At 44.9% G+C, this 27,999-nt stretch overlaps 1 protein-coding gene across 1 annotated transcript; it reads right to left on the minus strand.

The window, feature by feature from the left end:
- Positions 1–129: 129 nt before the first annotated feature.
- On the minus strand, positions 130–27,999 carry ZNFX1 (zinc finger NFX1-type containing 1). The gene is made up of 15 exons (XM_082671505.1): positions 27,618–27,999; positions 26,180–26,295; positions 25,480–25,594; positions 19,506–21,314; positions 15,253–15,384; positions 13,658–13,806; positions 12,925–13,074; positions 11,506–11,620; positions 9,984–10,234; positions 8,161–8,300; positions 6,995–7,149; positions 6,472–6,617; positions 4,749–4,859; positions 4,232–4,327; positions 130–3,622 (listed from the first exon to the last, which is right to left on the minus strand). The coding sequence occupies exons 3-15, from the start codon at positions 25,538–25,540 to the stop codon at positions 1,181–1,183; spliced, it is 5,757 nt and encodes a 1,918-aa protein (XP_082527631.1). The 5' UTR covers positions 25,541–25,594; positions 26,180–26,295; positions 27,618–27,999; the 3' UTR covers positions 130–1,180.

Here is a 27,999-nt window from a genome sequence, read left to right on the forward strand (position 1 = left end):
GACACAGACACAGAAGTATGACCTCCTCGTAGGCACTGCCTCCATTCCCATCCTCACTGTCTCAAGCTGCTTGAGCTGCTTTTAACAGTTGAGGACAAACACAGACCACTGATTTTTCTCACTCTTTTTATTAATTGGCTTTATAGGCTAAAGTGCATAGTAAAGACAAAAAAGGAAATGTATACATAGCAAAGGGACGTTTTCTCGCCAACATTAGAAAGACCTGAGATGCCTAAGTATCAGTTCTAGGGAACACTGGACTGAGGGAATACGTATGCAGGCAGCAGGCCTGGGGGCTGGCTTCTGGTATGGACCTGGGACCTACAGAAGCTGCTGGCATGCGAACCCTGCCCAGGCAAAAGCTGCAATAGAGGGTGTTGGGACAAAAGGGTCACACTTTGGATAGGCGCTGCTGGTACTAAATGAGAGTTTAGTCCTTTCAAGGCCCTGGGGAACCAGCACAGCTACTGAGCCTCTCCTATTGCAGGGAAAAAAACCTCAACCATTCCAAAGTGCAAGTCCCAGGAAGGGTACAGGGATCACTCCTTAGTTGGCCTGGGCCTGCTGCATAAGCCAGCAGCTGTGGTCTATCACACTTTCCCCCACTCTCAGTGAATATGTAACATCAGGATTAGTCAGTGAAGTCTTTGTCTCATCACGTGCCTCCGTCTCCTAGAATGAGGGTGCCCGAGGAGGAGGGTAGGAGGGATTCTTGTGCTCCTTGAAAGGATAAGCAGCTCATAAACAACTCCTCTGGGCCTCTTTATTAGACTGGAAATGAGTGTGCAAGTTAGGTCCTGGCAATTTAGAATGAGTCTGCTTCACTGAGCTCCTATCTGCCTCTGGAGCACTGCGGAAAAAAACATGTGACTGAGTCAGGATCCAGAGACACTACTAGGTAGCCTGGGTGGAAGCCCCAAACGTGCTTCAGGCAGTCTGTCCACTAACTTGCAGAAGAGAGAAGAGACCTGTTAACTTCGCTCTCAGTTCTGGAAGTAAAGTGCTTACTCTAGAGCAGGGGTAAATCTAGAAACAAATGTGGGCAAGCCCTAAAAGTGGATCCTTAAATAGGTGCTAAGACTATAAGGACAGTAATAAAAAACAAACTTCGGTTCTTTCATGGGGGAGCCGGCCCCAGCCATATGGTGGCCGGGGCAAAAGGCAGCGGTATGTCATCTTCCTACATCATCCTCTGGATCTCCTCAAAGTTCAGCAGGTTGTTGGCCGTGTCAGACCAGGCAGGGTGCTGGGCCCCATCCATCTCGGAAGCAAGCTGATTGCTTCTTTCCAGAGTATGGTTCACGCCCCCAATCACCTCCTTACAGTCAGGACACGTGCCCCTCTGCATGGCTCCCCCACAATCACTAATCACATAGATGTGGCCATTGGGGCACTTGAACCAGTGGCCACGAGGGTAACCTATGGCTTTGACGATCTGCGCTCGTTCTTCCTCTGAGATGCCCAGGCCAGAACAGGGAAGGGTGGCTTTCAGAGCCTCCATCTTTCTCTGCACAAGCTGTTCATCCTCCCGGGTGAACTTACACGTCCCCTCGAGGATCTTCCGGACTCTGGAGACCTCTTCTGCTACGCGGCCTCTCACCTTCCCCTCTGCTATCTTGCAGCGGGTCAGCAGGTTCACCAGGTATGTGAGCCTCTGGATTTCACTTTGGAGGTCATCCAATTCCTGGCTGGTGAAGCTCAAACGCTTCTTGGCCAGCCACTCATGGACCTGGTCTAATCGAGTCCTCACCTGCTTCTGTTCTAAGACATGCACTTTTTTCAGGGAATCATATAGGCCAGCCAGGTGGTCATAGAAGCTGATATAATTCTCAACAAGGCCCAGGTCCTTCACTGACAGATTTTTCTGGGCCAGCTTCTCTTTCAACATCAGGAAGTCTTCAGGGAGCAGCTGGTAGAGGAGATTCTTCCTCTCCAGTAGGGCCTTAAGTTGTTCCTGGCTGACTGCAATTTCCCCTGCTGAGCCCAAGATCTTTTCCTTGACAACTTCAATCTCTTCCAGCCGCTGTTTGATGCTGGTTCCATACCTCAGATTTTTGCGGATGGGCACCTGGCAGATAGGGCAGACCTTCAACTTGATGGCAACTTCGTCATCCTTCTGCTCGTTCATGTAGCGGTCCAGGGCTTGCACCTCAAAGATGTGGCTGCAGTCTTCCAGCTGTACAAAGCGGGCATCTGGCTCATCCTCAAAGCCAAAGAAGATCTGGGTGACTTCTTCCTGGTGGCAGACACGGCACTTCTTGGGGCATGGTTCCCCACACAAACCAATGCAGGGGTGGCCGCAAGCCAGCAGCTTAGTACAAGGCACGTAGCAGGGGGGTCGGTCACAGGGCTCAGAGCAGAGTTTGGTGCACTGGTAGTGCTGGCAGCGCCAGTCACAGGGTTCCACACAGGGACTGCACAGTTCCCCACACTTTTTCTTGCACTGGCTGTGGACGCAGCGGTTCTGACAGGTCCGCTGGCAGGGCGGGCACTCACCAATGCACGGCTCCTGGCACTTGTGTGAACAGATGAGCAGGCGATTGCAGGGCTGTTGACAGCGCTCGTGGAAGCGCCCTTTGAAGCAGCTGTGGCAGGAGCCGGGACATGGATGCCCACAGTCCAAGATGGTGCCACACTTGGTGGTGCATTTGACTGGCAGGTCATACCTGAGGTCCTCCACATGGCCACACTTCACCTTTTGGCTGTGCCCACACTTGAGTTTCACGGTGACCTTTTCTGAACACAACCGCACACAGTCTTCACCACATGGGTGGCTGCACCTGTGCCCACATTTCAGGACCTTGGGGCAAGGCTCTTGGCAGCAGAAATCTGACTCAGGCATGGAACAAGGGACCATTTGTTCATGGCCGCACCGGAGAATGACTTTGGGCACCTTCACCTGACAAGGCTGACACTCCTGGAAGCAAACAAGGGGGCACCGGTGCCCGTCTTGGCAGATCACCTTCTGGCATGGCTTCATGCACTGGAACTCCTTGTGCAAGGAGTCATAGGGGTGGCAGGCACGGGTGCAGACGTGCCCACAGCCCAGCCGGAACTCACAGGGTAGGCTGCAGCCTCCTTCGGGCACTTTTTGGAAGTCAGAAGCTTTGGATACTGAAGTGTGGATAACAGGGTGGTTCTGGCAGCACAGCCGGAGGGCAGAGCCTATCTGATTGTTCTCTCGAAGGGTATGGATGATCTTGCTCCACAAGGGCACCTTGGCCAGCATCTGCATGTTTCCAATGCAATACATTCCCTTCTTGGCACGGGACAAGGCCACGCAGATGCGGTTGGGTATCTGGAGAAAACCCACCTTGCCTTCCTGGTTGCTGCGCACTAGTGAGAGGAGGACGATATCATTCTCCTCCCCTTGGTATTTGTCCACCACATGGACCTTGACACCAGCAAATGTCTTGGCAGGCATGAGTTTGCGCAGGCAGAAGAGCTGCCCGGTATAGGTGGTGAGGATGGTGATCTGGGAGGGCAGGTACTCCTGACACAGGAAGTACTTGCACAGCTCCACCACAAAGCGAGCCTCATGCTGGTTCTGGTGGCTTTTGCCTTCTTGGATTTCCTGTTCAGGAAAGTTGTGTTCTACAAAGAAAAGGTTGGAAGAGACCCCCTGGAAAGAAAAAGAAGAGAAGGTACATTCATGGTAGTTTTTTCTACCTTCATGTGCGTTGGCCACTGACCCTGTCCCAGGGAAGGACCTTAGAAGGCTTCTACATACTCTGTACCATAATCTTTAATTTAGGAGCATTCCACTGTGCTGAATGCTTTATATACTTTATCTCCTTCAATACAATAATATTACGAAGCAGCAACCATTATTCTCATGTACAAAAGAAGACCCTGACCCTCAGAATTGGTATATAATTTGCTAAAGGTTACACAGCTACTAAATGGCAGAGCTGGGATTCAAAAACCCAGGTCTGTATTCTCAACTTATATTCTATTCCTCTTCTTAATAACTAGCTTTTTACTGTTTTGATTTTTGTTTTTGGCCACATCACATGGCTTGAGGGATCTTAGTTCCCAACCAGGGATCGAATCCAGGCCCCGGCAGTGAAAGCACCAAGTCCTAACCACTGGACCACCAGAGAATTCCCAATAGGCAGCTTTTTAAAAAGCTGGCTGTTTTCCCTTCTGAAAGCCCTTTTTTGTCCTGAGGAAAATATAACCTCCTAGGTTGCTGACAGCATCAGAGAAAGATCAGGTAGGGCAGATTCACCTTAATCTTCTCGTATTTGAGAACAGAGGGATGGTTTTCCAGATCCTGGTAAATGTGGGGTGTCAAAAGCCGGGCAATTTCAGGGCACATGCGGTGCTGAAACAAGACATGTATGTCATTAAAAACATGGGCGGTGCTGAAACATGTATGTCATTAAAAACATGGGCGGTGCTGAAACAAGACACGTATGTCATTAAAAACATGGGCAAAGAGTAAAATGGACAGTTTTCTAAAGACTAAGTTGCTAGTGGAAAATCTGGGGCAGTAACATTTGAAAAGAATAATAGGGAAAAAAGAGCAGAATGTAAACAGCTCCTTCATCTGACACAAACTCAACACAGGCTGAACCTGCGGTATTTTAAAACAAAAAAACAAAATAAATCTGACAGAGTCATTTCATTACTAAACTAGCAGTATTTTAAAGAAATAAAAATGCCAAGCTTTCTTGTTGGCATTTGGCAGGCTCCCAGGAGCCTTCCCTTGGACATTTGGTAGTAACAAAGGTCTAGCTTCTCACCTGGTAGTTCAGACGGACAAAGGGAATGTTTACTTTCACCAACCGTTCAAAGAGGGACACCTCAAGGTTGAAATTCTTGGCCAGATCATACACATTGGCACTGGGGCGCAGCTGAGAAAAGAAACACGTCTGAGGATTCTCCACTGAAAATGTATTTTAACCATCCATCCATCTACCCACCTATCAAATGTTTTTCAAGTGGCTTCTGTGTTCCAGGCACTGCTTTAGCTGTTAACAGGCTAAGGACAAAGAGTGACAAAGGCCATGAAGCCAAGAAATAAGGGTGATGGGACAGAATGCCCAGGGGTGGAGGTTCTTTACATAGGCCTCTCTGAACAGTGACATCTGAGTTGACACCAGCATGGAGGAAGTCACCAGTCATTCAAAGAGCAAGCCATAAGAGAGAGCAGAAAGAAGAGGGTGCGAACACAGTGAGCAAATGAGATAGATGGTGGTATGAGGTGAGGTCAGAGAAGCAGGCTGAACCCTGAGAATACTGGCCTTTGTAGGCCACTTTAAGAAGCCTGACTTATTTATTTATTTATTTTTGGCTGCGTTGGGTCTTCGTTGCTGTGCACGGACTTTCTCTAGTTACGGCGAGCGGGGCTACTCTTCATTGCGGTGCGCAGGCTTCTCATTGTGGTGGCTTCTCTTGTTGCGGAGCATGGGCTCTAGGCACGTGGGCTTCAGTAGTTGCAGGACGCAGGCTCAGTAGTTGTGGCTCACGGGCTCTAGAGCACAGGCTCAGCAGTACTGCCGCATGGGCTTAGTTGCTCCACGGCATGTGAGATCTTCCCGGACCTAGGGCTCGAACCTGTGTCCCCTGCATTGGCAGGCGGATTCTTAACCACTGCGCCACCAGGGAAGCCCCAGAAGCTTGATTTTTATTTTGAGTGCAATGGGAAACCACTGGAAGGTTTTAAGCTGGGGAGTAACATGACCTGATTTACTTTTTAGCTCCTTTATGAAGAATGGATTAGAAGGTGGCAAAAATGGAAGCAGTGGGATGGGGAACACGCTGTTTTAACAGGCCACTTAAAAGGCCACGGTAGGGCTTCCCTGGTGGCGCAGTGGTTGAGAGTCCGCCTGCCGATGCAGGGGACACGGGTTCGTGCCTCAGTCGCGGAAGATCCCACATGCCGCGATGCAGCTAGGCCAGTGAGCCATGGCCGCTGAGCCTGCGCATCTGGAGCCTGTGCTCCACAGTGGGAGAGGCTACAACAGTGAGAGGCCCGCGCAGCGCAAAAAAAAAAGGCCACGGTAGATTATTAAAAAGTAGTAAAGGGGGGGCTTCCCTGGTGGCGCAGTGGCTGAGAGTCCGCCTGCTGATGCAGGGGACACGGGCTCGTGCCCCGGTCCGGGAAGATCCCACACGCTGTGGAGTGGCTGGGCCCGTGAGCCATGGCCGCTGAGCCTGTGCGTCTGGAGCCTGTGCTCTGCAAAGGGAGAGGCCACAGCAGTGACAGGCCCACGTACCGCCAAAAAAAAAAAAAAAAAAAAAGTAGCAAAGGGAACCTGAAATGGATAATGCTACCTCTAAAACATGCCCCCAATCTAAGAGCACCTGCTCTTAGATTGAACATGGGAGGTGAGGAAAAGAGGTGTCACAGACAGCCACTAATAAGCTTGAGGACTGGTAAAGCAGAGACCAGGGTCTTCCTGTCTGATTCCTGATTCCACTCCTGCAGAGAGCCAGCCTATCTTCTAGGGGCCCCTGGCCTACCTGCTGGTGGTCCCCAATCAGAATGAGGTGCTGGCAAGCTTTGCTCAGGGTGGCAATGGTGTGGGCCTCAAGGACTTCAGCAGCCTCTTCCACGATGACGATCCGAGGCTCCACCTTCTGCAGGATCTGGCGATATTTGGCAGCACCTCGAGTCAAGAGAACAAAGAGAGTTCTCTGAGCGGATGTACTAGACTCGCTGTGCCACTGGGCTTCTGGATTGGTGACCCCCGAGCCTGGGTCTGTTACAACTGAGTCCTCACATTCACCCAGGGCCACGGTGACCACTGCATGAGAATGAGTGCTGCTGGGTGGTCTCCAGAGCACCATCCCCATGTTGTCACTGTTGAGGTTCTAAATGCAGTAGAAGCAAGTGGGTGAATTTCACCAAGAGAACCCTAAACACAGCTTGCTTCCAATAGCTTTTCATGGTATTTTCCTCTAACCTACTAAAGAAGTTTCTCTTTACCTGTCCTAGATAATCTGATAGGCATTGGCAACAGTAGTGAACTCTATGCTTTCTTACCTGTTGTTGTCATTCCTACAACTTGGGCATCTTTCAGGATGTGCAGGTCTTCCTGGAGTCTCAGCTCTGCCATTCTCTCTGCTGATGTGCGGTACTGACGTTCATAGCTGAGGATCTTTCGGCGGGTGTCAGCCTGGTACATCTGTAGCCACAGCCTGGAGAATGTGAAGAACCAGGGAGAGGAAGCCATGTGCTTTTTGAGAAGGTGGAGGAAGCCCCTTCAGTGTGCCCTGTGCATGAAGTGGAACCTACACCCTAGAGGAAGTTACAAGCCACAGAGAAAGGAGAGACCCAGATGTGCAGGGACCTGAGAGTCCAAAATGGCCAACAAAATGATGTGCAGGGAGATGTATATAAGTGGTCAGGAGCTAAGGAAGGAGGGGGCTAAAGAACAGAGGTTAACTACGACAAGAGCAAGGGACTTTAAAAGCTTCAGGAAGAATTTCTCACAAACTGTCCCTACTCCATTCCTGCCCGAGTCCCCACTCCTCCCCTCACAATTACTTGTAATTGTGGAGAATTACTTGTAACTCTCCACAAGTAAAACAGATCATTTCACCACTCTGCTGTAAAACCTTCCAGTGGTACTCTTCAGCCCTAAGAGGCCCTGCACAGTCTGGCCCCTGCCCACCTCTCTGACCTCACTTTCTATTTGTCTGAGATACAGCCATGCTGGCTGCCTTCTTTCAATTTCTCAAACATGCTCCCTCCCCCCTCGAGGCCTTTACCTGTGTGGTCCCTGCAAGCTCATCTGCTCCCCCTTCCCAACTGGCCTTATTAATGCCTACTCATCTTCCAGATCCTGCCTCCAATGTCACTTTCCTAGATATCTCAGATCAGATCAGCTCCCATGTTAATATTCTTAGCACTCCTTGCTCTTTTCTTCCTTGGTGTTGATGCCTGTTTGTAACTTTTTATTTGTGGAACTAACTGATTTGTCTTCCTGGATAGCCTCTAAACCCTGTGAGGGTAGAACCAAGCGTGTCTATTCTATCCCATGGCTGCATCTAGCACTCAGCTCAGTGGGGTGCTCAATCAATCGTCGGTTAACACTAATATTGAAGATCTGAAGGGCTTATATTCTAGGAACAGGAAAGGAACCCCCTGGGGAAATTACATGGGCTGGCTGGGGCTGGGGGTAGGTGGGGGTGGGGTGGGTACAGTACCTATAAAGCTGCCAGCGAGAATTCAGGTCCAGCTGCCAAACATCCTGGATTTCATTGGCCTCGGCCTCAGTCATGGTGTTCAGCTTGCGAAGTTCAACCTTCACCTTCTTTTTCATTTTCTTTTTCTGGTTGCGCTGGGTCTGTGGATATCAATACCAGTCAGAGTCACTGAGTAGAGGTGGGCCTGGTTCTAAGCCCGAGGCGGGGGCTAGAGCACATTTAAAAAAGGAGCTGTCATCTCTGATGAACTTCTCTAAGTGTCTCACACTCTCCCAACAGATATTTCATTGCTAAATGAGGGCTCTGGAGCCAGTTTGTCTGGGTTCAAAGTCCCATCTACCTCTTATATGTTGCGGGACCTAGAGTAAGTTACTGAACCTGAACCTCTATGTGCCTCAGCATCCCCTTCCATAAAATGGGAATAACAATAGTACCTCTTCACAGAGTTGCTGGATTGACTGAAGGAGTAAATACATGGAAAGCACTTTAGAAGAGTGCTGGCACTAGTCATTACTGAACATCTTTGACCACAGTCTGCTTCTCATTCCTAAAGCATATGTCATGACAGTAGTGGAGGTGCGTCTCTCTCGTTAAATGCCATACAGGTCCTGCTAAGATGGTCTTAATGCCGTTATATCAAGATAGTACCTTTAACAAGTGGGTAAAAGGCACCATTTCGGAGAAAGTGCTCCCCCCGGCTCTGCATGAGCCTTTAGAAGGACTGGCATGCCAGATAGATGTCACAATACTATGGACCCCCCTCCGCTTCAAAACCAAACAATTCAACTCCTCCAGAGGCCAGATGGCAGATGCCCAATCCATGCTTCCAAGTATTGGGCTCATGATTCTGTCCCTCGCATAGAGATGTTGAACTGAACTAGGAGATCAGATTCAAAGCCAGCAGACTGGAGAAAGCTGCATTCAAAGCTGCCCTTAAAGTCCCTTAAATCATCAGTGGGGTTCAGTGTTCTATTGTCAGAGTAAGACACGGTAAATTCTGAGGACCACTAGGTTCTACCAAAGGAAGGAGCGGACAGAAAGTCTGGGCATTTATACTATTCTGGCTCTAAGAGAAATATCAAATTTCAGAGTGATTGAAGGATAAATATTCCATCCAGTCTACATAGCTTACTTCATTCTGTTTTACTTGAATCCTCTAAAATCTTAATGCACAGACTTGTTTGTAGTTGAAAAGAGAATATCCATGAAAGCACCAAGCACTGAGACCGTAAGTGTTTGATCTGACTCATATGTGCTGCGCTTCTCTAAAAGTTCAAGAGAAGCACTTGGCTACCTACTTCCTGTCTTTCTAAGTTAGCATTTCTTGCCAGGGCCCCTCTAAAAGGCCATAATTTTTATACTCTTGGAAACTGGACCTATCTTTTTTTTTTTTTTCCTGCAGTACGCGGGCCTCTCACTGCTGTGGCCTCTCCCTTTGCGGAGCACAGGCTCCAGATGCACAGGCTCTGCGGCCATGGCTCACGGGCCCAGCCGCTCCGCGGCATGTGGGATCTTCCCGGACTGGGGCACGAACCCGTGTCCCCTGCATTGGCAGGCGGACTCTCAGCCACTGCGCCACCAGGGAAGCCCTAGACCTATCTTATACTAGGATTAGGTTGTAAAAGGGTAAATTAAGCTAATTATGAGGATGCAGTGAATACGGTGCAACAGAAGTGAGTGAAAATCAGGGGCTGCGGTTCTGGTCAGAACATATGCTCTCAGGCCTGTTTAGGAGAGTTACCCACACCCACCTGGCAATAATAACTGAACTCCCATTTCCTACTCTGTTAGGACTTGCAGGGGCTACGAGGAAGTGAGCTTACCTCCCACTCTCCTGCAGCCTGCTCCTGCCCGGCTGCTGTCCCGGGGCCATAGTTGTCTAGCCTCATGGCCAGAAGCACTTTAGCCAACTCCTGTACTGCCCCATTCTCTTCCTTCTTCCGTCGCCGGGGCCTCACCACCTCTTCCTCCTCAATCATCCGGTCTGCTTGAATCAGTTCAGCCTCCTCTGCGATCTCAATCAGCGAACCCTCCTCTTCCCCTTCTTCCTCCTCCTCCTCCCCTTCTGCCTTGGCTAAGAGAGGAAAGCAGTCAGGACAGGGATGGAGACTCTTGAAGCCAAAGGATGAAAAAGGGTACCTATAAGAGCTTAGATGCATGAAGACATTCTTAAGGGGTTTAAGTGGTTACCTCTGGGTAGGGAAATGGGAGGAATGACAGGGGAGAGAGACTTAGGTTTCCTTGCATACATTTTTGTTACATTTAAAAAATCACATGAATGTATGCCTTTTTAAGGAAGGTTTTACTTATGTCAAATACATATACAAAGGAAAGTATACAACGTAAATGTGCAACTTAAAGGATTATAAAAGTATATAAAATGAACATCCAAGTACCTTCCACCCAACTTAAGAAGCAGAAAGTTACCAATTTCTTTGAAGACCCTTGTGGGCTCTACTAACCTGAATTCTATATTAGTCATACCTCCCTTTTAACTTTACCACATATATAATATATATATATCTTCAAACAACCACCATCATCTAGTTTTGACTTTTCTGAGCTCTATATAAATGAAATCATACTGTATATATCAATATTTTCCTATAACTTGCTTTTTTCATTCAGCATGGTTTTGGTTTTTTTTTTGCGGTATGCGGGCCTCTCACTGTTGTGGCCTCTCCCGTTGCAGAGCACAGGCTTCGGACGCGCAGGCTCAGCAGCCATGGCTCACAGACCCAGCCGCTCCGCAGCATGTGGGATCTTCCCGGACTGGGGCACGAACCCACGTCCCCTGCATCGGCAGGCGGACTCTCAACCACTGTGCCACCAGGGAAGCCCAAGCATGTTTTTGAGTCATACATATTGCTGTATATGCTGTAATTCAATCCTTTTCACAGTTGTGTCCATTATCTGAATAGACTGTAATTTATCCATCTGGTATACAAATGTGGATGGATATTTGAGTTCCTTCTGCCTTTCTTTTATCATAAAGTGGTTTTGCCAGTTAATATCGCCATTAGCCTCATATCAGAGTTCCCACTGCTCCACATTCTTTCAATGTGGGATTATATCAAACATTTAAATTTTTGCCAATCTAGTAGGTGTGTAATAGTATATCATTGTAGTTTTAATTCCTCTCATTTCTAATGAGCACTTTTCATGTTTATTGACCATGAGGATTTATTTTGTGATGTGCTTATTAAAAGTCTTTTATCTGTTTTCCTATTAACCTATTATTTGTCTTTTTCTGATTGATTATAGCTCTTTACTTTTAAGTCCTGCTCTTCTAGTCTTTACCATTCCACCTTAAGATGTGATTCTAGGCAGACATGCATCTCTTACCTGTATTTTCAGGTCCTGCTGGAGCAACACTTTGGGTGAAAGAACCAACACCTAGACCCAGCCACTCCAGCATCATGGAATGCTTCCAGCCCTGGAAGCAAACCCATTCGCTATTCTGAGGAAAGAATTATTAGTCATGAGAATTCTATGACAACTAGCATGAGGAAAGGTCTTCTCAAAGGATCAAGAGGTAATTCCCTTAAAATTCTCTTAAAAATGCAACGTTTGGGCAACTGGCTCATTTAATATGACTTGCATAGATTTAAAAACAAAAATTTCCTGCCTCTTTTGAAAAAATCAGGAGCTATGGGAGCAATGAGCCTGCATTCCTAAATGGCAACAAATGGCCGAAGTTGGCTGCTGCCACCCCTTTTCCAGTTTGCCTCAGTCCTTGCTACTTCCCAACGCCTCACATCTAGCCTGCTTCAGTCCTTTATAGGACTCTGACTGACCCTTTTAGGCTTTGGGGCTTGAAACCCTGGAAATCACCAACCCATTGATAGTAGAGCTACCATCTCACTGGATTCCTGGCCAACCACTTTACAGAGATCGTGTCAGGTACTTCCCTGGTGGTCCAGTGGTTTAGACTCTGTGCTTCCACTTCAAGGGGCACGGGTTTGATCCCTGGTTGGGGAACTAAGATCCCTGCATGCCGCGCAGTACAGCCAACAAAGAAAAAAAAAAAAAAACACAGATAGCAGATACTTCTTATAATATCCTTTGAAGGCAGGCGTTATTATTATTCCTGCTTGACTGCTGAGGGACCTGAGGATCACACTGGCTCAAGTCACAAGTCTGTGTGACCAGTCTGTCAAGTCCCAGACCCTCTATATGTGCTAGGTTGCCTCGTTATGATTTTGTTTAATTTAACAAGCACTTAGAGCACTTATTAAATCAAGAGGTTTACAAATATTGACTTGTTTATTCAATAACAATCCTATAAGAAATAAGTTGATCTGTAAGAAACTGCCATTTTTGCAAGTTAAATTTAAAAATATTGGCAATTTCACGGGGTTCAACTTAATGTTATTAGCCGCACTTTTTTTTTTTTTTGCCACGCCTCACGGCTTGCGGGATCTTAGTTCCCCGACCAGGAATGGAACCCGTGTCCCCTGCAGTGGAAGCCTGGAGTCTTAACCACTGGACCTCAAGGGAAGTCCCTATCCCCACTTTATAAAAGAGGAAACAGGAACAAGAAAATTAAGTAACTTGCCTAGAGCAAAATCAGTATTCACATCCAGCAGACTGGCTCCAGAGTCTTGTTTCTGACTAGTATATTCAGCTGCCTTTTCTCACGAAAAGGAACTTTTCACATCACAGCAGCATCTCAGCAGATTATAGCTAATGCTTTGGACTTCTACTTCTGCTGCCAAATATGGGGACAAGAGAGATGCTTGTGCCCCACAAGATGATCCCTACCTGTACTGGTCCATTCATCAGGCTTTTCCAGTGTTGGAGGGAGATGTACTTCTCCAGATGCTGTTCCCGTAGTACGCCACGCATGGTGCACTCCAGGGTCTGGGCCCCTTCATGCAGCTCTTGCTCTGACTCTTTCATTTGTGTCACGATCTATCAAGAACAGAGGGAAAGAAATGATGAAGAAGTATCATCATGTCCCAAACTCAGTCTCTGCCTTGAGGGAAAACAAAGCTAACACAGGAACAGCCAGTCTTTAACCAAAGGATTAATATCTAAAATGTCTAAAAACCTCCTACCAACTAGTAAGAAAAGGAAACAAATAATACAACAGAAAAGCAGGCCAAATATACTGTGGTAGAGACTGCTCTCTTTTTTCCTTAGTAATAAGAACTCAAAGTTTTGGTTGGGCACAATGCTGCCCAGCTAGAAGATGATACTTACCTGGTCAACAGGCTGTAAGTAAAAGTGCTATGGGTGGTTTTGGGGAAGTAGCTTTAAGGCCCTGGCAGGGGCTGGGAGGGGTGGTGTGCCCTTTTCTGTCCTTTCCCCATCTTGGATTATGAGAGCAAAGATCACACCGTAGGATTACCCGAATGGAATGCTGGAAGGAACCAGGGTCCTTCACAGCTTTGTGGAGCCTCCCTATCTCCCCTGGACTGCCTACCCAGAAAGCCACTGCTATCTTGGTTAGTTCTCCCTTGAGCTACCTCAGATCTCCAAAGCTGGGACTTACACTCATGTAGGCCCTTCGGAGGTGCATGGGGAGGTTGCGGCGGAATTCCCGCTTGTTCCTCAGCTCCCTCAGGGTGAACTGCTTCAGGATTTCACTGTTGCTCCTTCCACCTACCCGCACAATGCTGGTCTTTTGACACTTATAGATGCCTGTGGAGCAAAGCAGAGCATGGCAGAGTTAAGAGGAGCTATGCTGGATTCTCTCAGGTGAGAGCTGTGTATGTTTGGGACGTTGTTGCAGCCGGTCCCTTAGGGTACAAACTGGTACTTACAGGGAACCTACCCCACCAGTGAACAAGAAGGCCCCAGAGATGATGTGACCTGCAGAGCAGTAAAGTGTGGTGCTTAAGAGCACAGGCTTTAGAATCAGACACTTGGGGACCCAAGTCTTGTCTGCACACTTACTGCTATGTAACCTGGGGCAGGTTACTTAAGTTGAGCCTCAGTTTCTTTGTCTGTGATTTGAAGACAGTAATACTTTCCTTATAAGGCTATAGTCTGGATAAATGAGAGAGTATCCTTATAGCTCCTAGGGAGGGCCTGGCCCAAAGTAAGCATTAGTAAATGTTCTCTATTATTCACTCTACAGATATTTACTAATTGCTTATTTTGTGCCAGGCATGTGTTAGTTTCTGAAGATACAGTGGTCAAAACACAGGTTCAGTTCCTCATTTGTTCTCATGTCTCACAGTCTACCAGAGAAGATACATATTAAACATTTTATCATAATAAAACTTAATACTATAAATACATGCTAAAAGTGTATAACAGGGGACCTTAACTAGCTTGGGTGGGGCAGAGATCTAATTTTTAAGGATCTAATTTAAACTGATACTCTAGGAATAAGGAAGATTTAATCTAGGTGAAAGGAGGATATGAAAGAGTGGAAAATAATAGTCTAAGCGTTATTTTCCAGAGGAAAAACAAATACTTATTCATTCATTTATGCAATTAGTATTGTTTGAGTGTCTAGTATGTGCCAGGATCTGTGAATATAGCAAGAAACAGGACCAATCCACTTAGTGTTTATAGTCTAGGGTAGAGACACATACAAATAAACTGGTACATATATGCTAATTAAGTATTTGAAGGAAAAAATACAAAAGGAGTCTTAACCTTGTCTGGGGCCAAGAGGGCAAGTCCACATGAAGTGAGACCTGAGGAATCAGCTGGAGCCATCCAGGCTGGGTGCATCAAGATGGAGACAGCGGGAGAAAGAAAAAGTACATGCTAGGCAGAGGGAACAGCATGGGCCAAGGGAGAAGCTGGAGGAAGTCAAGAAACTGTAGACAGTCAGGGTTGCTGGAGTTAGAGAGAACAAGGGAAGAGGTAGGAGATGAGGTTCAGAATTAAGCTGGAGCAAACCACACACAGCCTTTCAGGCTGTGGACTTTATCCAAAGAGCAATAGAAAGCTACTGAACTTGCTGATGGTTCAAAGTCGAGAACTTTTTTTTTGGCCACACTGCACAGCCCGCAGGATCTCAGTTCCCTGACCAGGGACTGAACCCGGGCCACAGCAGTGAAAGCCCAGAATCCTAACCACTAGGCCACCAGGGAACTCCCAACAGAGAACAATTTTGCCTACAGATATTACCTTCCAGAAACTGGTCCAAAGCATGATTAGTATAACACACAACCAAGATGGGGAACTTCTGGAGGCTAATTTGCCAAACAGCCTCGTTGGTTAGAAGGGCCTGAACAATTTTTAGACCCACATAGGTTTTGCCTAAAAAACAAGGAAAAAGGAGAGTTAAAAAACTTAGAGACTTTCTAAAAGGAGTAATTATGTACAGCAAATTATTATTATTATTTAAAAATTTAAGGTAATATATTGAGATGGTTTAAAATCCTAGAAGCGCAAATGGGTGTGTTATGTCCTCCTCACTCTTCTGCCCCCAGCCACCTAGTTCCTCTTGGAAGCAACCGGCGTTACTAGTTTCTTGTGTAACTTTCCAGAGGTAGTCATTCTATGCACAAACAAAAACGAATATACAGTCTTTTTCTAGCCTTCCCCTTCCTTTTTAAAATACAAACAGTAGCAGACTATTTTCACCGTTCTACATCCTGCTTTTTTCACTTAATATAGTTCTCTATCAGTACATAAAAAGAATCCTCTTTTTGTTTTTCAGGGCTGTAAGGCATTTTTTTAGCCAGTTTTCTGTTGATGGACATATACATTGTTTCCAATCTCACACAGCAAATTATTTAGAAATGCTTTTTTTTAAAAATAAATTTATTTATTTAATTTATTTTTGGCTGTGTTGGGTCTTTGTTGCTGAACGAGGGCTTTCTCTAGTTGTGGTGAGCGGGGGCTACTCTTTGTTGTGGTGCACAGGCTTCTCATTGTAGGGCTTCTCTTACTGCAGAGCACGGGCTCTAGGCACACGGGCTTCAGTAGTTGTGGCATGTGGGCTCAGTAGCTCTGGCTCGCGAGCTCTAGAGCGCAGGCTCAGTAGTTGTGGCGCACAGGCTTAGTTGCTCCGTGGCATGCGGGATCTTCCCGGACCAGGGCTCGAACCCGTGTCCCCTGCATTGGCAGGTGGATTCTTAACCACTGCGCCACCAGGGAAGCCCTAGAAATGCTTTTAATATACCACAGTAGACTTGCCTTTGTGATAGGAGTGAAAAACTCACAGAAATCAACATCGGAGTTAGAGTTATGGGCTCATTAATAAATGGTCAATAATTAATTGTTTACAAACAGCTAAATTCTTACATTGTGTCAAGCTGAGAAGCCACTGTCCTAAAAAATACTCAATGTTGAGTGAGCAATACAAGAAAATAAACATTTCAGTACAGCTGAATACTTTTCAGTATAGATAAATAACAATTTCTTGCTTCCTTTTTTTTCTTCAAATAATATGTATTGAGTGCCAAACAGGTGTTAGACACTGGGTTAGGTGCAAGAAATACAATGGTGAGCAAAATAGCCATGGTTCTTATCTTCCTGGACCTGACAGACTTGCAGAAGAGAAAGATAATCACACAAACAAATGCAAAAATCACAAATGTGGGAAATGAGAAATACAAGGTACCAAGAAAACAAATAATTGGGATTCTGGCCTACTCAATGAGATTAGAAGAGGCTTCCCTGGGAAAGTGATAACTGAGTAAGAGCGGGCAAGGCGGAACAGGGATGGACTGGTTGGGAGGTTCCTGACATCTTCCAGTGAGTGAGGACAAGGTCTGGCTCCAGCAGTTGAGATAATTACGCAGACTGGGGAGAAGTTTCAGAGATAAACTTGACTGGAACTTGATAATGGTTTGGCTGGGGTGAGGAACAGAAAAGGATAACTCCTATGTTTCTAATTTGGAGGACTGGATGGCTAAGGAGTCCTTCGGAGGAAAGAAAATCTTTATAATTCAATATTTACCCCATCCTCTCCTACTGCTTCCTTCCCCTTGGAATGGATACTTTTCGGGATTTCCACCTCAAAAATGACCCCCTTTGTCACATCCCTCTCAAACTCACAGGCTGTTTCTTAGTAGCTCTGCGTGTGTGTGTGTGTCAACCTAGCGTGTTGTCACATTCCTCTCAAACTCACAGGTAGGCTGTTTCTTAGTAGCTCTGTGTGTGTGTGTGTGTGTGTGTACCAACCTAGCGTGTTGTCACATTCCTCTCAAACTCACAGGTAGGCTGTTTCTTAGTAGCTCTGTGTGTGTGTGTGTGTGTGTGTGTGTGTGTGTGTGTGTGTGTGTGTGTGTGTGTGTGTGTGTGTGTGTCAACCTAGAGTGAAATGATTATATTACTATACTTGGAGCTAAAGAGTCTCAAGTCAAATGATAACATTAGGGGAAATTAGTTGCAACATGCATATTTTGAAAATACAAACAGCTTCTATAAATCAGTAAGAAAAAGAAACCATTCAACAGAAATATGGCAAATACGAAAAGGCAATCTACAGAAACAGTTATATAGATAGCTAATAAAAACAAGAAAGGATATTTAATCTCACTCTTGATTAAAGAAATACAAATTAACCACTGTGATATACATTTCCAGAGGACAATTTGGCACTATCTATTAAAATTACTAATTCACATATTCTTTGATTCAGTTAGGGATTTCTCTCCTGGATATACTCTGCTTCTGTGTGAAATGACTCACAAACAAGGTTATTCACTGACCTATTGTTTGTATCAGTAAATCTTTCCATAGGAAACTGGTTAAAGAGATTATGAGCTATCTATACAATGGAATATTATGCAGCCACAAACAGGAGTGAGATAATACTTATGCACCAGTATGAAAGGATCACCAATGTATTTTATAAGTGAGCAAAGCAAAACACATGCAAAGTGTTTTCTAGCATAGTGAGTCAAAAAAAAGTGGGGGGAAATAAATATAAGTATGCATTTGCTTGAATATTCATAGACTATCTCGGGAAGGATAAACAGGAAGACAATAACATTGCTTTAGATAAAGGTACTGGGTGGGATGGTGGGAGGAGAGAGACGTGGAATTTTTAAAATATTTGAACCATTTTTTATTAAAACATAAAGTTAAAATTAATAATGAGCCAAAAACTCTAACCTCTCAGATCAGCAAAAACTGCTGATGAGCAAACATTGATAACATACAACAATGCTGGAAAGTATATAAGGAAATGGGAACACTAATTCATTCTCGGTGGCAGTACAAACTGGTACATCCTTTTTCTTCTTCTAAAGCCCTGAAAGCATCACTTTAATTATGCAGATTTTCCCATCATATGGGTGTTTCTTATCAGAAAGAACTTTCCATTTTGTTACATTAATTTTTTATCATGAGTTGCCATTCTTTTATCGTTATTTTTAAAGAACCTCTTCCTGTTTTGTTTTTTATTTTTTAAATATTCTTTTGGGAGGGTAATTTAGCAGTACCTACCCTAACTATTAATGTGAATTCCCACGTTAGGAAAAAAACTACAGAAATAATAAGCAGAGTACTCAGAGATAAACACACACAGATATAGATTATGAATACTTATTAAGCACTGTCTATGAAACCAAAAAAAAAAATCTTGGTGCATTCATGCCATGAATGCAGGCATGGTAAAAAAGAGTGAGGTATATTTCTAAATGTGACTGTAGTGTAAAGAATGTAAAAATATCCGTACATGTTATACACATATATATAAACTGTAGGCCAATATATAGAGCATAATCTTGTTTTTGTTATTTAAAAAATAGGAAAAGTGTGCTATGTAAACATATAAATACCCATAAAGACACAAAGATATATCAGTTTTAACTTTGGAAAACATCTCAAAAGACACATGTCAAACTGCTAATAGTAGCTATCATCTCAGAGGAGGATTAGAGAGTGGCACACAGGGAGGAAGATGTAGGGAAGTATATTTCCAAGAGAAGAGAGAGAAGCCAGGAGCCGGCTTCTAGACTGCTGAGTTCTAGTCTTCGGTCTGTCACTTGTCATCTGGGTGAGCTTCAACATATTATTCAACCTCTCTTTGCCTTAGTTTTTTCCATCCGTAAAATGGAATGGTTTCTACCTCACAGAGTTGCAATGAGTTAACAGATGCAAATCATATACAGCAGTATTTGGTGTCCAGTGCTATTATATACCTGATATTATTTAACTTAAATTTATATAAGATCAAGCAAATTAATATAGCCTGCAACGGAGCAGAAGTAATGCATCTCCCTAAGTCTGACCCCTCAGCAGTCTTACTACGCACACCAATGGGTCCTCACTGGAAAATCACTATGAGAAGCTGCTTTTTCAACAAGTTCAATGCCCATTTCAGGGCAATGTTTTAAACTGAGACATTCCAGAAACCTAGAGTCAAGCCTCCCTTGCCTATCTCACAGGGCAGATGTCATGTGCTCTGAAAAATTTTCTCTTACCTGTTCCAGGAGGTCCTTGAATAATAGCCAGTTCTCTTGTGAGAGCAAACTGCAAGGCTTCCATCTGGGAGTCATCCAGCTTCAGGGTTTCTTTTGAGGGCCACTGGCTGGGGTCTAAGACATTAACTCTGGGATGTCTCAAGCCCTCAGTATTCCTCAGAGATTCCCCAGTGGCAGAGGGATCCTTTATTAAGGGAGTGAAATCATATCTGCCCCCCATTAGCAAGTACCTTGGCTCCTTCACATAAGAGTCACATTCCACGATGTTCCTCTGGAAGGGGATGTCTTCCTCTTGGACTTCCTGGAGTCCTTCCAGGACGTGCCTATAGGCCTCAAAGTATGCAGTTGTCTCCACCATGAGGAAAGAGTCAGAGGGCTGGACATCTGTTAGCAGCTGTTGGCTCTGCTCATTGAAGCAGAGCTGGACAATTCCTCGGCAGAGATCTTCCTGCTCCCGATTAGACACGGTGGCAAAAAGAAATGTCTCAAAGTTGTCCTTGGACATGCACACCAAGGACCCATAGAGCAATCGCTTGGAGTTCTGCCAGCGAACAAACTTCAGTGATTTTGTGTCAAATTGCACCTTGTAGACAATGCCTGTTGACGAACATACGGGGGTGATGATCCTGGTATCAAAGTAGATTCGGATGTCATCAAACTTTCTCTTCCTCAGGCCTTGGTCTTCAAAGCTTTGGAGAAGTTCCAAAATGCCCTCCCGCAGGGGTCTGACAAAATCCTCTCGCAGGAGTCGGAAGTGGGTATCCAGATAGATAGCAGTGCTGTCGTATTTTCCAGAAATGATGTTGGGGCGAAGGAATGGCCTCTCATCCAAGTGCACTTCATTGTAAGTGGGGTAAATGGGCATGGTCCGGTAGCTCTCAACATGGTCTTCTGCCTCAGGCTGCACGAGAGTGTAGGTGTCCACTCTTAAAGTGCCCTCTCGTCTCTTTTCCTGCAGATGTTCGATGATGGTCTGGACCTTTTCCAGGTTCTTCTCTGTCTCTTCTCCTATGTCAACACCAGAGGCTCTCAAAGCATTAAGAGAAGCTGGCAGGAGAGAAATGAGCATGGAAGTTTCCTGCACAGAGCTGGCAGGGAAGACACTTACAAGGTCCTGGAGGAGGGAGATGATGTTGCTAATGTGTTCTGGATACTGGTTTCGAACATGGGGGATGGATTCAGTGATCATCCCTACCACATAAGCCGGCAAGCAGACTTTGAGGAATGTGGAATTCTTCAATATGCCCAGAACATGGAGAACGCTGTGGCGGTCCATTTTGGAACTGCAAGCCTTCCGAAGAACTTGGCAGATGAGCTCAAGGAAGTTGGACTTCATAAAAGAATGAGACAAGAGCTCCTTCAGTCCTAAACTTGTGGCAAGTGTGATGACCACCTCAGAGGGATCTTTCTGCAGAAGACTTTCTAGGAACTTGTAGCCCAGTTTCTTCACCTGCTGTGGCTGTTCTACAGGCTTTTGGTGGGGGTTCCGCCACTGCTGAAAGTTTTCACCGGATCGTGGTGGTCTGCGGTTCCTTCCCTCCTGGTTGCCACTTCTCTGCCTGGTGTCATTTTCCTGACCATGTCTTTGGCCTCTAGGTTCATCATTGGCATGCCCCTCCTGGTTTCTCCTTCCCTGATGTGGGTTCCTGCCCACTGCCCCAAACCTCTCTTCTCTTTGCCGATGAGGAACAGGATGGTTGTTGGCCCTAGGATGCCTTCCGGGCTGGTTGGCTCCTCCTCTGAGAGCACTGGCCGCTGGATTATCGGCCTGATTTCTAGCTCTTGGTGGTAATTCTCCATCCATAGGCCCTAAACACAATGGGAATTTTGGGTAAGCACAATGATATGGACATACTTTCATTTTCCAAAACAACTAAGGAGCTTAGGTTTTATTTGGAGAGAAAAAAGGTTTCCGACCAAGTCGTGATAAATATAAACTAGTTTACAAGGGTTGTTGTATATATTACAAAAATATTGTTTTTTCAAAGGGTGCAACAGAAAAAATAAACATTTGTTGAGTGCCTAATACATGATAGAGGATAACTACTCATTTAATCCTCACAAGCTGGGATTATTTCAGAGGCTCAAAAAGGTCATCTCATTGCTTTCAGTCTCTTGGCAGTACCGAACAACAGTGAGAGCATGAGTTTCAAAGCTGAACAGACCTGGTTCAAACCTTGGTCTAGGTACTTCCTTACTGTATAACCTTGGCTAAGTTGCATAATTTCTCTAAGCTTCACCATCTGGGTTGCTGTAAAGATTAAATGTTTATAAAATGCTTAGTATACTACCTGACACATAAAAAGCTCTCATTAATGTTAATTACTAACAGAAATACTAATAATTTTTTATTGGGAATACGCTGCTGATCTCTAGGACCATTTGTTCTGCCTCTAAACAATTAGGTCATAGGCAACAGAGACATCAAATGGGATAAAACCATAAAGGGAAATGCTTTTTGAACCTTCCTCAGCATCAGATGGCAAAGGGGAAGGTAGGGCTTCCTTTACCAAGATGTTTTTGAGCCAAATAATAGATTGTGAAGGAAACTGAAAAATAAAACTCAAGTTCTATTTCAGGAAACTGAGAAATGAAACTCAAACTGTGATTCAGGAAACTGAAAAATGAAAATTAACTTTTCCTCCTTTCTGCAGCACGAGTTCATCGACCTAGTACTTATCTATTCCCAAGCCTCAGACAAGGAGGTGTGGGGAGAGGAAGGAGACATACCCAGCACACACAGGAAAGCTAACATCATCCTGTGGCTGAAGCTGAATTTGTCTTCCTTGATCTGCCACACATTTCATAAGTGACCTTGGCAAACATACCCAAGCCCTTTTTCTTTCAATTTCCTTTTCTCTAAAACGGATTCTAAAGCTGACCCAACTTAGCAGAATGACTTGGAGATTTTAAGAACAAATAAACAAAAGAAGACTGTATGCCATGATTGGATGATAACAAATGTTATGAAAGTTTCAAATGCACATCATATTCAAGATGATTGTACCATTTCATGCCATCAGATCCTAAATCCACTAATGTACATTTCCTTGTTTTGTATGTTGTCGAGAAAATTTTAATGTGACAAGACAAAGGAAAATTTGGTAAAATATAAATACTGTAATACCGAACTTTAAATTTTTATAATTGTTACTTTTATATTTACTTTTCAAACTCCCAAGACATCATAAGAAAGTCCTACTTTTAATAATCTGATCTGATTAGAAGACTCAGTATTTTGGAAGAATGGAAAATTGTATCATTTCTCATCCTTTCAACATTCACATAGCTCATAAAATAAAGTTCTACAGTTCCTCCTCATTCGTTCCATGACTGATACTCAGAAGACATGTTGCAAACTTAGGGAAAGGCAAGAATCCATTCAGTTTAGTTTCGTTTTAGAAAGTTCTGAGCAAACAGAATAATCACTACAGTAGAGTGATGCTTTCGGAACTAACTTTGCTTTGGTGCCTAGGACTCTAGACATGTACTATCAAATACACGGTGACTAGCTATGTGTAGTTATTAAGCATCTTAAATATGACTAGTCTGAATTAAGATGTGTAAAATGACACATGGAATTTTAAAGACTTAACAGCAAAACATGTTAAATACCTCATTAAAATTTTTTATATTGATAACATCTTAAAATTATAATATTTGAATATCTGGGGGGAGTCAATACAAATATTAAGATTATTAAAGTACTATGAACACTAATTAGAAAAGGTATGTGCACCCCTAGGTTCACTGCGGCATTATTTACAATAGCCAAGATACAGAAGCAGCCTAACTGCCCATCAACAGAGGAATGAATAAAGAAGATGTGGGGTGTACACAAACACACACACACACACACTATATATACACATACATATACATATAAAACGGAATACTACTCATCCATAAAAGAATGAAATCTTACCATCTGCAACAACATGGATGGACCTAGAGGGCATTACGCTAAATAAGACAGAGAAAGACAAATACTGTATGATTTTACCTATATGTGGAATCTAAAAAACCAAAGAAATGAACAAACACAAAAAAACAGAAACAGAATTATAGATACAGAAAATAAATAGGTGGTTACCAGAGGGGAGGGAGGTAGGGGGAGAAGATAAATAGATGAGGCAAATTAAGAGGTACAAACTTACAGTTGCAAAATAAATGCATCATGGGTATGAAATGTACAGTGTGGGGCATATAGTCAATAATTATGTTATATCTTTGTAGGGTAACAGATTGTGTAACTAGACTTACTGTGATTATTTTGAAATATATAGAAATACTGAACCATTATGTTGTGTAACAGGAACTAACATAATGTTGTAGGTCAATTATACTTCAAAAACAAAGTCATAGAAAAGGAGATCAGATTTGTGGTTTCCCGAGGCAAGGAGTTGGGGGAGGGGAAAATGGATGAAGGAGTCAAAAGGTACAAACTTCCAGTTATAAGATAGATAAGTACTAGGGATATAAGGTACAACATGATAAATGTAATTAACACCATTATATATTATATAGGAAAGTTGTTAAGAGAGTAAATCCTAAGAATTCTCATCACAAGGAAAAAATTTTTTTTCTATTTCTTTAATTTTGTATCTATATGAGATGACATGTTCACTAAACTTATTTCAGTAATCATTTCATGATACATGTAAGTCAAATCATTTATGCTGTACACCTTAAACTTACAGTGCTGTATGTCAATTATATTTCAATAAATCTGGAAAGAAAAAAAACTCCAAGAAAAGTACTATAATAGTAAAATATATTCAATTATAATAAAATGATATTATTTGGATATATTGGCTTAAATAAGACAAATACCAAATTTTATTATATTAAGTTTTTAAAATGTATATTACCTGTTTCTTTTTGTTTTTAATGATGCTACTAGAAAATTAAAAATTAAGTTTTGGGCTTGCATTATGTTTCTACTGGATAATGCTCCTCTAAACCAGTTACTTCCGGGGACTTCCCTGGTGGTCCAGTGGCTAAGACTCTGTGCTCCCAATGCAGGGGGCCCAGGTTCGATCCCGGTCAGGGAACAAGATCCCACGTGCTGCAACTAAGACCTAGCGCAGCCAAATAAATAAATATTTTTAAAAAAAAAAACAGTTATTTCCATTTCTAACACCTCAACACTACCTTTGCTAAAGTGAACTGCACCCATTTAGAAGCTCTCTTAAGGAGAGGGGACGGTCGTCTAGTCTGAGTCATTCATGTTGTAGCTAGTGAATAAACCATTCTCTTTTTTTTTTTTTGGGCCATGCTGTGCGGCTTGCAGGACCCTAGTTCCCCAACCAGGGATTGAACCTGGGCCTTGGCAGCGAAAGCATCAAGTCCTAACCACTGGGCCATCTGGGAATTCCCAGGAATAAACCATTCTTTACTTGAGAGATGCAGTCTATTTTGGTGGGCCTGCTCATTCATAAGTAACTCAATTTCCTTCCCATTACAGATTTTCTTCAACGTACAACTGGGTTACTTCCCGATAAACCCACTGTAGGTTGAAAACATTAAGTCGAAAAAGCATTTAATACACCTGATCTATCAAACATCATAGCTTAGCAAAGCCTACCTTAACATGTGCTCAGAACACTTACATGAGCCTACCATTGGGCAAACTCATCTAACACAAAGTTTATTTTATAACAAAGTGTTGAATACCTCATGTAATTTACTGAATAACGTACTGAAAGAACAGGATGGTTGTCTGGGTACAGAATGGTTGTAAGTGTACTAGCTGTTTACCCTTGGGACAGAGTGGCTGACCGGGAGCTGCAGCTCACTGCCGCTGCCCAACATCACAAGACAGTATCTTACCCAGGAAAAGTTCAAAATTCAAAATTTGAAGTATGGTTTCTACTGAATGCATATTGCTTTTGGACCATGTTGCAAAGTCAAAAAATCATAAGTGGAACCATCATCAGTCTGGGACCATCTGAAGGTAGAAACCCTTGCTCACCTCTGTGGTTAATATGAGGATTCCTGGGCCGGGCCTCCGGACAAGGTCTTCGGTTCTCCATGTCTGAGTCACCTGATTTCTTCCACGTTCACGTTACTTTCAGTTGTCTGGAAGTCTGCACAGGTTGACAGTTATTAGTGCCTTCTGAAATACAGCATCCAGCAGGAAAAAAACCCAAATAGTATCAAGCTAATCCTTTCTACCTCTACATCTTAATGATTCGTTAATTAAGAGTCAAACATAGATTTTAATCATGTGCACAAGTGTTCAATTCTGCGAATGCTCAATTATGATACAAAACACTAAATTCACAATCTAGGATCAAATTTCAAAGGATCAAATTCCCCCTTCCCTTTATCCTTGTACTTTCTTGGGGTTAAGGGAGTGTCATCAATTCCCATTCAAAACTCCTGTTTGATTTATGCCTTTAGCCAAGATACTTAAGCAGTTGCTAGGTTTCACTTTCCTCTCCTATAAAGCAAACAAATATTGTTGCCACAACAGAAAGAAGTACATTTTTATGAACCCCCAAACCATGTATTTACCATTCCATCCAGCATTTATACTATATAATACTCTATAGCTTACAGTACTCTATAGTACATAAATAATTAGTGAGCAGTTATCCCTATACTACTCTTTGGAACACAGCCAAATGGATTAAGTCCTCCGCTCTATTGAATCAAGAGAAAGAAATTACGTTTCAATAACCAGGAGGCTTAGCATCTACAGGATGCTGTTTCCTCAGGACAGCTAGATATCTGCAGTTCTTTCCTTCTCCTCTTTCTTTTATCTTGATGGTTTTCGACAGTAGTCCTGTAAGAGAAAGAGGAAGCCCCTTATAAGGAAACTTCTCCATCCTACTCATACACATCATGTGGGCTGGGGCTAGGGAAAGAGTGGCTAACTGAGAGTCCTCAGCAAAGGGACTTTTTCAACTGTCCCTTTCACTGAGTTTTAAAACATTCATAGTTGGAAACTGTGAATAGATCTGGCATTACATGAGGAGTAGCTTTTACCCTCATCAGAGAAAGGAGTCCCTTTCCTTCCTGCTGGGAATATTTTTGGTGAATCTCATCCCTCATCTTATCAAACCCAGCTCTCATGGCACAGGTTCAATATTTAGAGGGTTTTTTGTTTGTTTGTCTAATTAGAAAAAAATGCTCAGAGGAAAATTCCTTCTTCCTCTTGTTGAATAGAAACTCACAAATTTTCTGGGATAAAAGAAACAAGAAAAGAAAAAAGAAAGGCAAGGAAAGGGAGGAGCAGAGAGGAACAGGAAATGCTACCACAAAAGCAGAATTGAACGGGTTTCTTTGGGAATCAAGGCCTGTAAGGGCAGGATGAAGAAAATCAGTGATGGTCAGGCTGCTGTAGTGGTTAAATTAGAGAGGAATATTAATTACCAGGATGGGATGAAAGAGGTTAGAGCTGGGTTTCAGGGGGAAGTCTCCAGGGTCCTGAGAGAGTATAAGAAAGGATGGAGAAGTCCCTGTCACCCAGGCGCCCAGCAGCTCCTAATGGAGATACTGTAGGGTCAAGGGAGAGCCAGGGCTGTGTGCGGCAGTGAAGAAGGTGCCAGGGCAAAGCTGAAGCGGGGAGCCGCTGGGGAGGTGGGGGACAGTAGAAGAGCTTTGGGGGCCTCAAGGAGAGGGTGGGGCTGAGCTCAGCTGGGGGCTGTTTGCTAAAGTGATGAGGGCCTGGAAATAGGAGTGGGGAGTCTAGGTGCGGAGGGTGGTTGTAGAGGATGGGGATGAATGAGGTGATGAGGGGAGCTGAGGACGCTGGAAGATGAAGGGGGAGCTGTGGCAGAAAATGAGGATGGAGATGGGGGGACAGAGGAGAGCTAGGTGATGAGGCTGGAGGCGGAGGTGGTGATGGAGGCGCTGAGGGGGCTAAGAGGGGCGCTGAGGAGAGGGGCCAGGGGCTCAGGTGGGTGATGGGGGCGCTGAGGTGACGGGTACTGAGGCGGTGACGGGTGCTGAAGCGGGTGATGGGGGCGCGGGGGCTGAGGAGGTGGCGGGGGCGCTGAGGCGGGCGTCGGGGCAAAAGTGGCAGTGGAGGGGCGGCGCGGGCGCCGGGGGTCGCGGCGGGCGGGAGCAAATGCGTGACCGGGGCGCGGGGCGGGGGTCGCTCACCGGGCTCCAGCGCGTCCTCTCTCTGCCAGCGAAGCCGCCGCCGCCGCCGTCTGCTGCTCGGACTCGGGCCCAAGCAGGTCAGCGGCCCCGCCCGGCGCAGCTTACTTTCGGTTTCCTTTCCCCGCAGACACTGGGCGGCCCGAGGGGCCGGCCCAGAGGAGGAGGGAGGGGAGCAGGAGGGGGCCTGGGACGGCGAGCGAGGGGGCCGGGCCCTGGCGCAGCCGGCGCCCCCGCCCTTAGGCCCGGCAGGGGCGGTTGGACCCGCGGGCGTCGCCTCAGCTCCCCGCGGCGGCGGGGCAGGCGGTCTTGGGCCGGCGCCGCTGAGGGGAGGGGACTGCGGGGGGCGGCTTAACGGCACCCGAGGCCGTTGCAGGCCTCAGCC

The sequence above is a fragment of the Grampus griseus genome (assembly GCF_964374135.1).
Source record: "Grampus griseus genome assembly, chromosome: 14".
In the NCBI taxonomy this organism is placed as follows: Eukaryota; Metazoa; Chordata; class Mammalia; order Artiodactyla; family Delphinidae; genus Grampus; species Grampus griseus.

Excerpts from the sequence above, each read along its gene's own strand:
- ZNFX1 (XM_082671505.1), bottom strand. The coding sequence starts at position 25,540 with ATGGAGAACCGAAGACCTTGTCCGGAGGCCCGGCCCAGGAATCCTCAT. Across the intron at positions 10,235-11,505 it reads AGCAGGACCTGAAAATACAG|CCAAGGCAGAAGGGGAGGAG; the intron begins GTAAGAGATGCA and ends TTCCTCTCTTAG. Across the intron at positions 3,623-4,231 it reads TCAAATACGAGAAGATTAAG|GGGGTCTCTTCCAACCTTTT; the intron begins GTGAATCTGCCC and ends TTTTCTTTCCAG.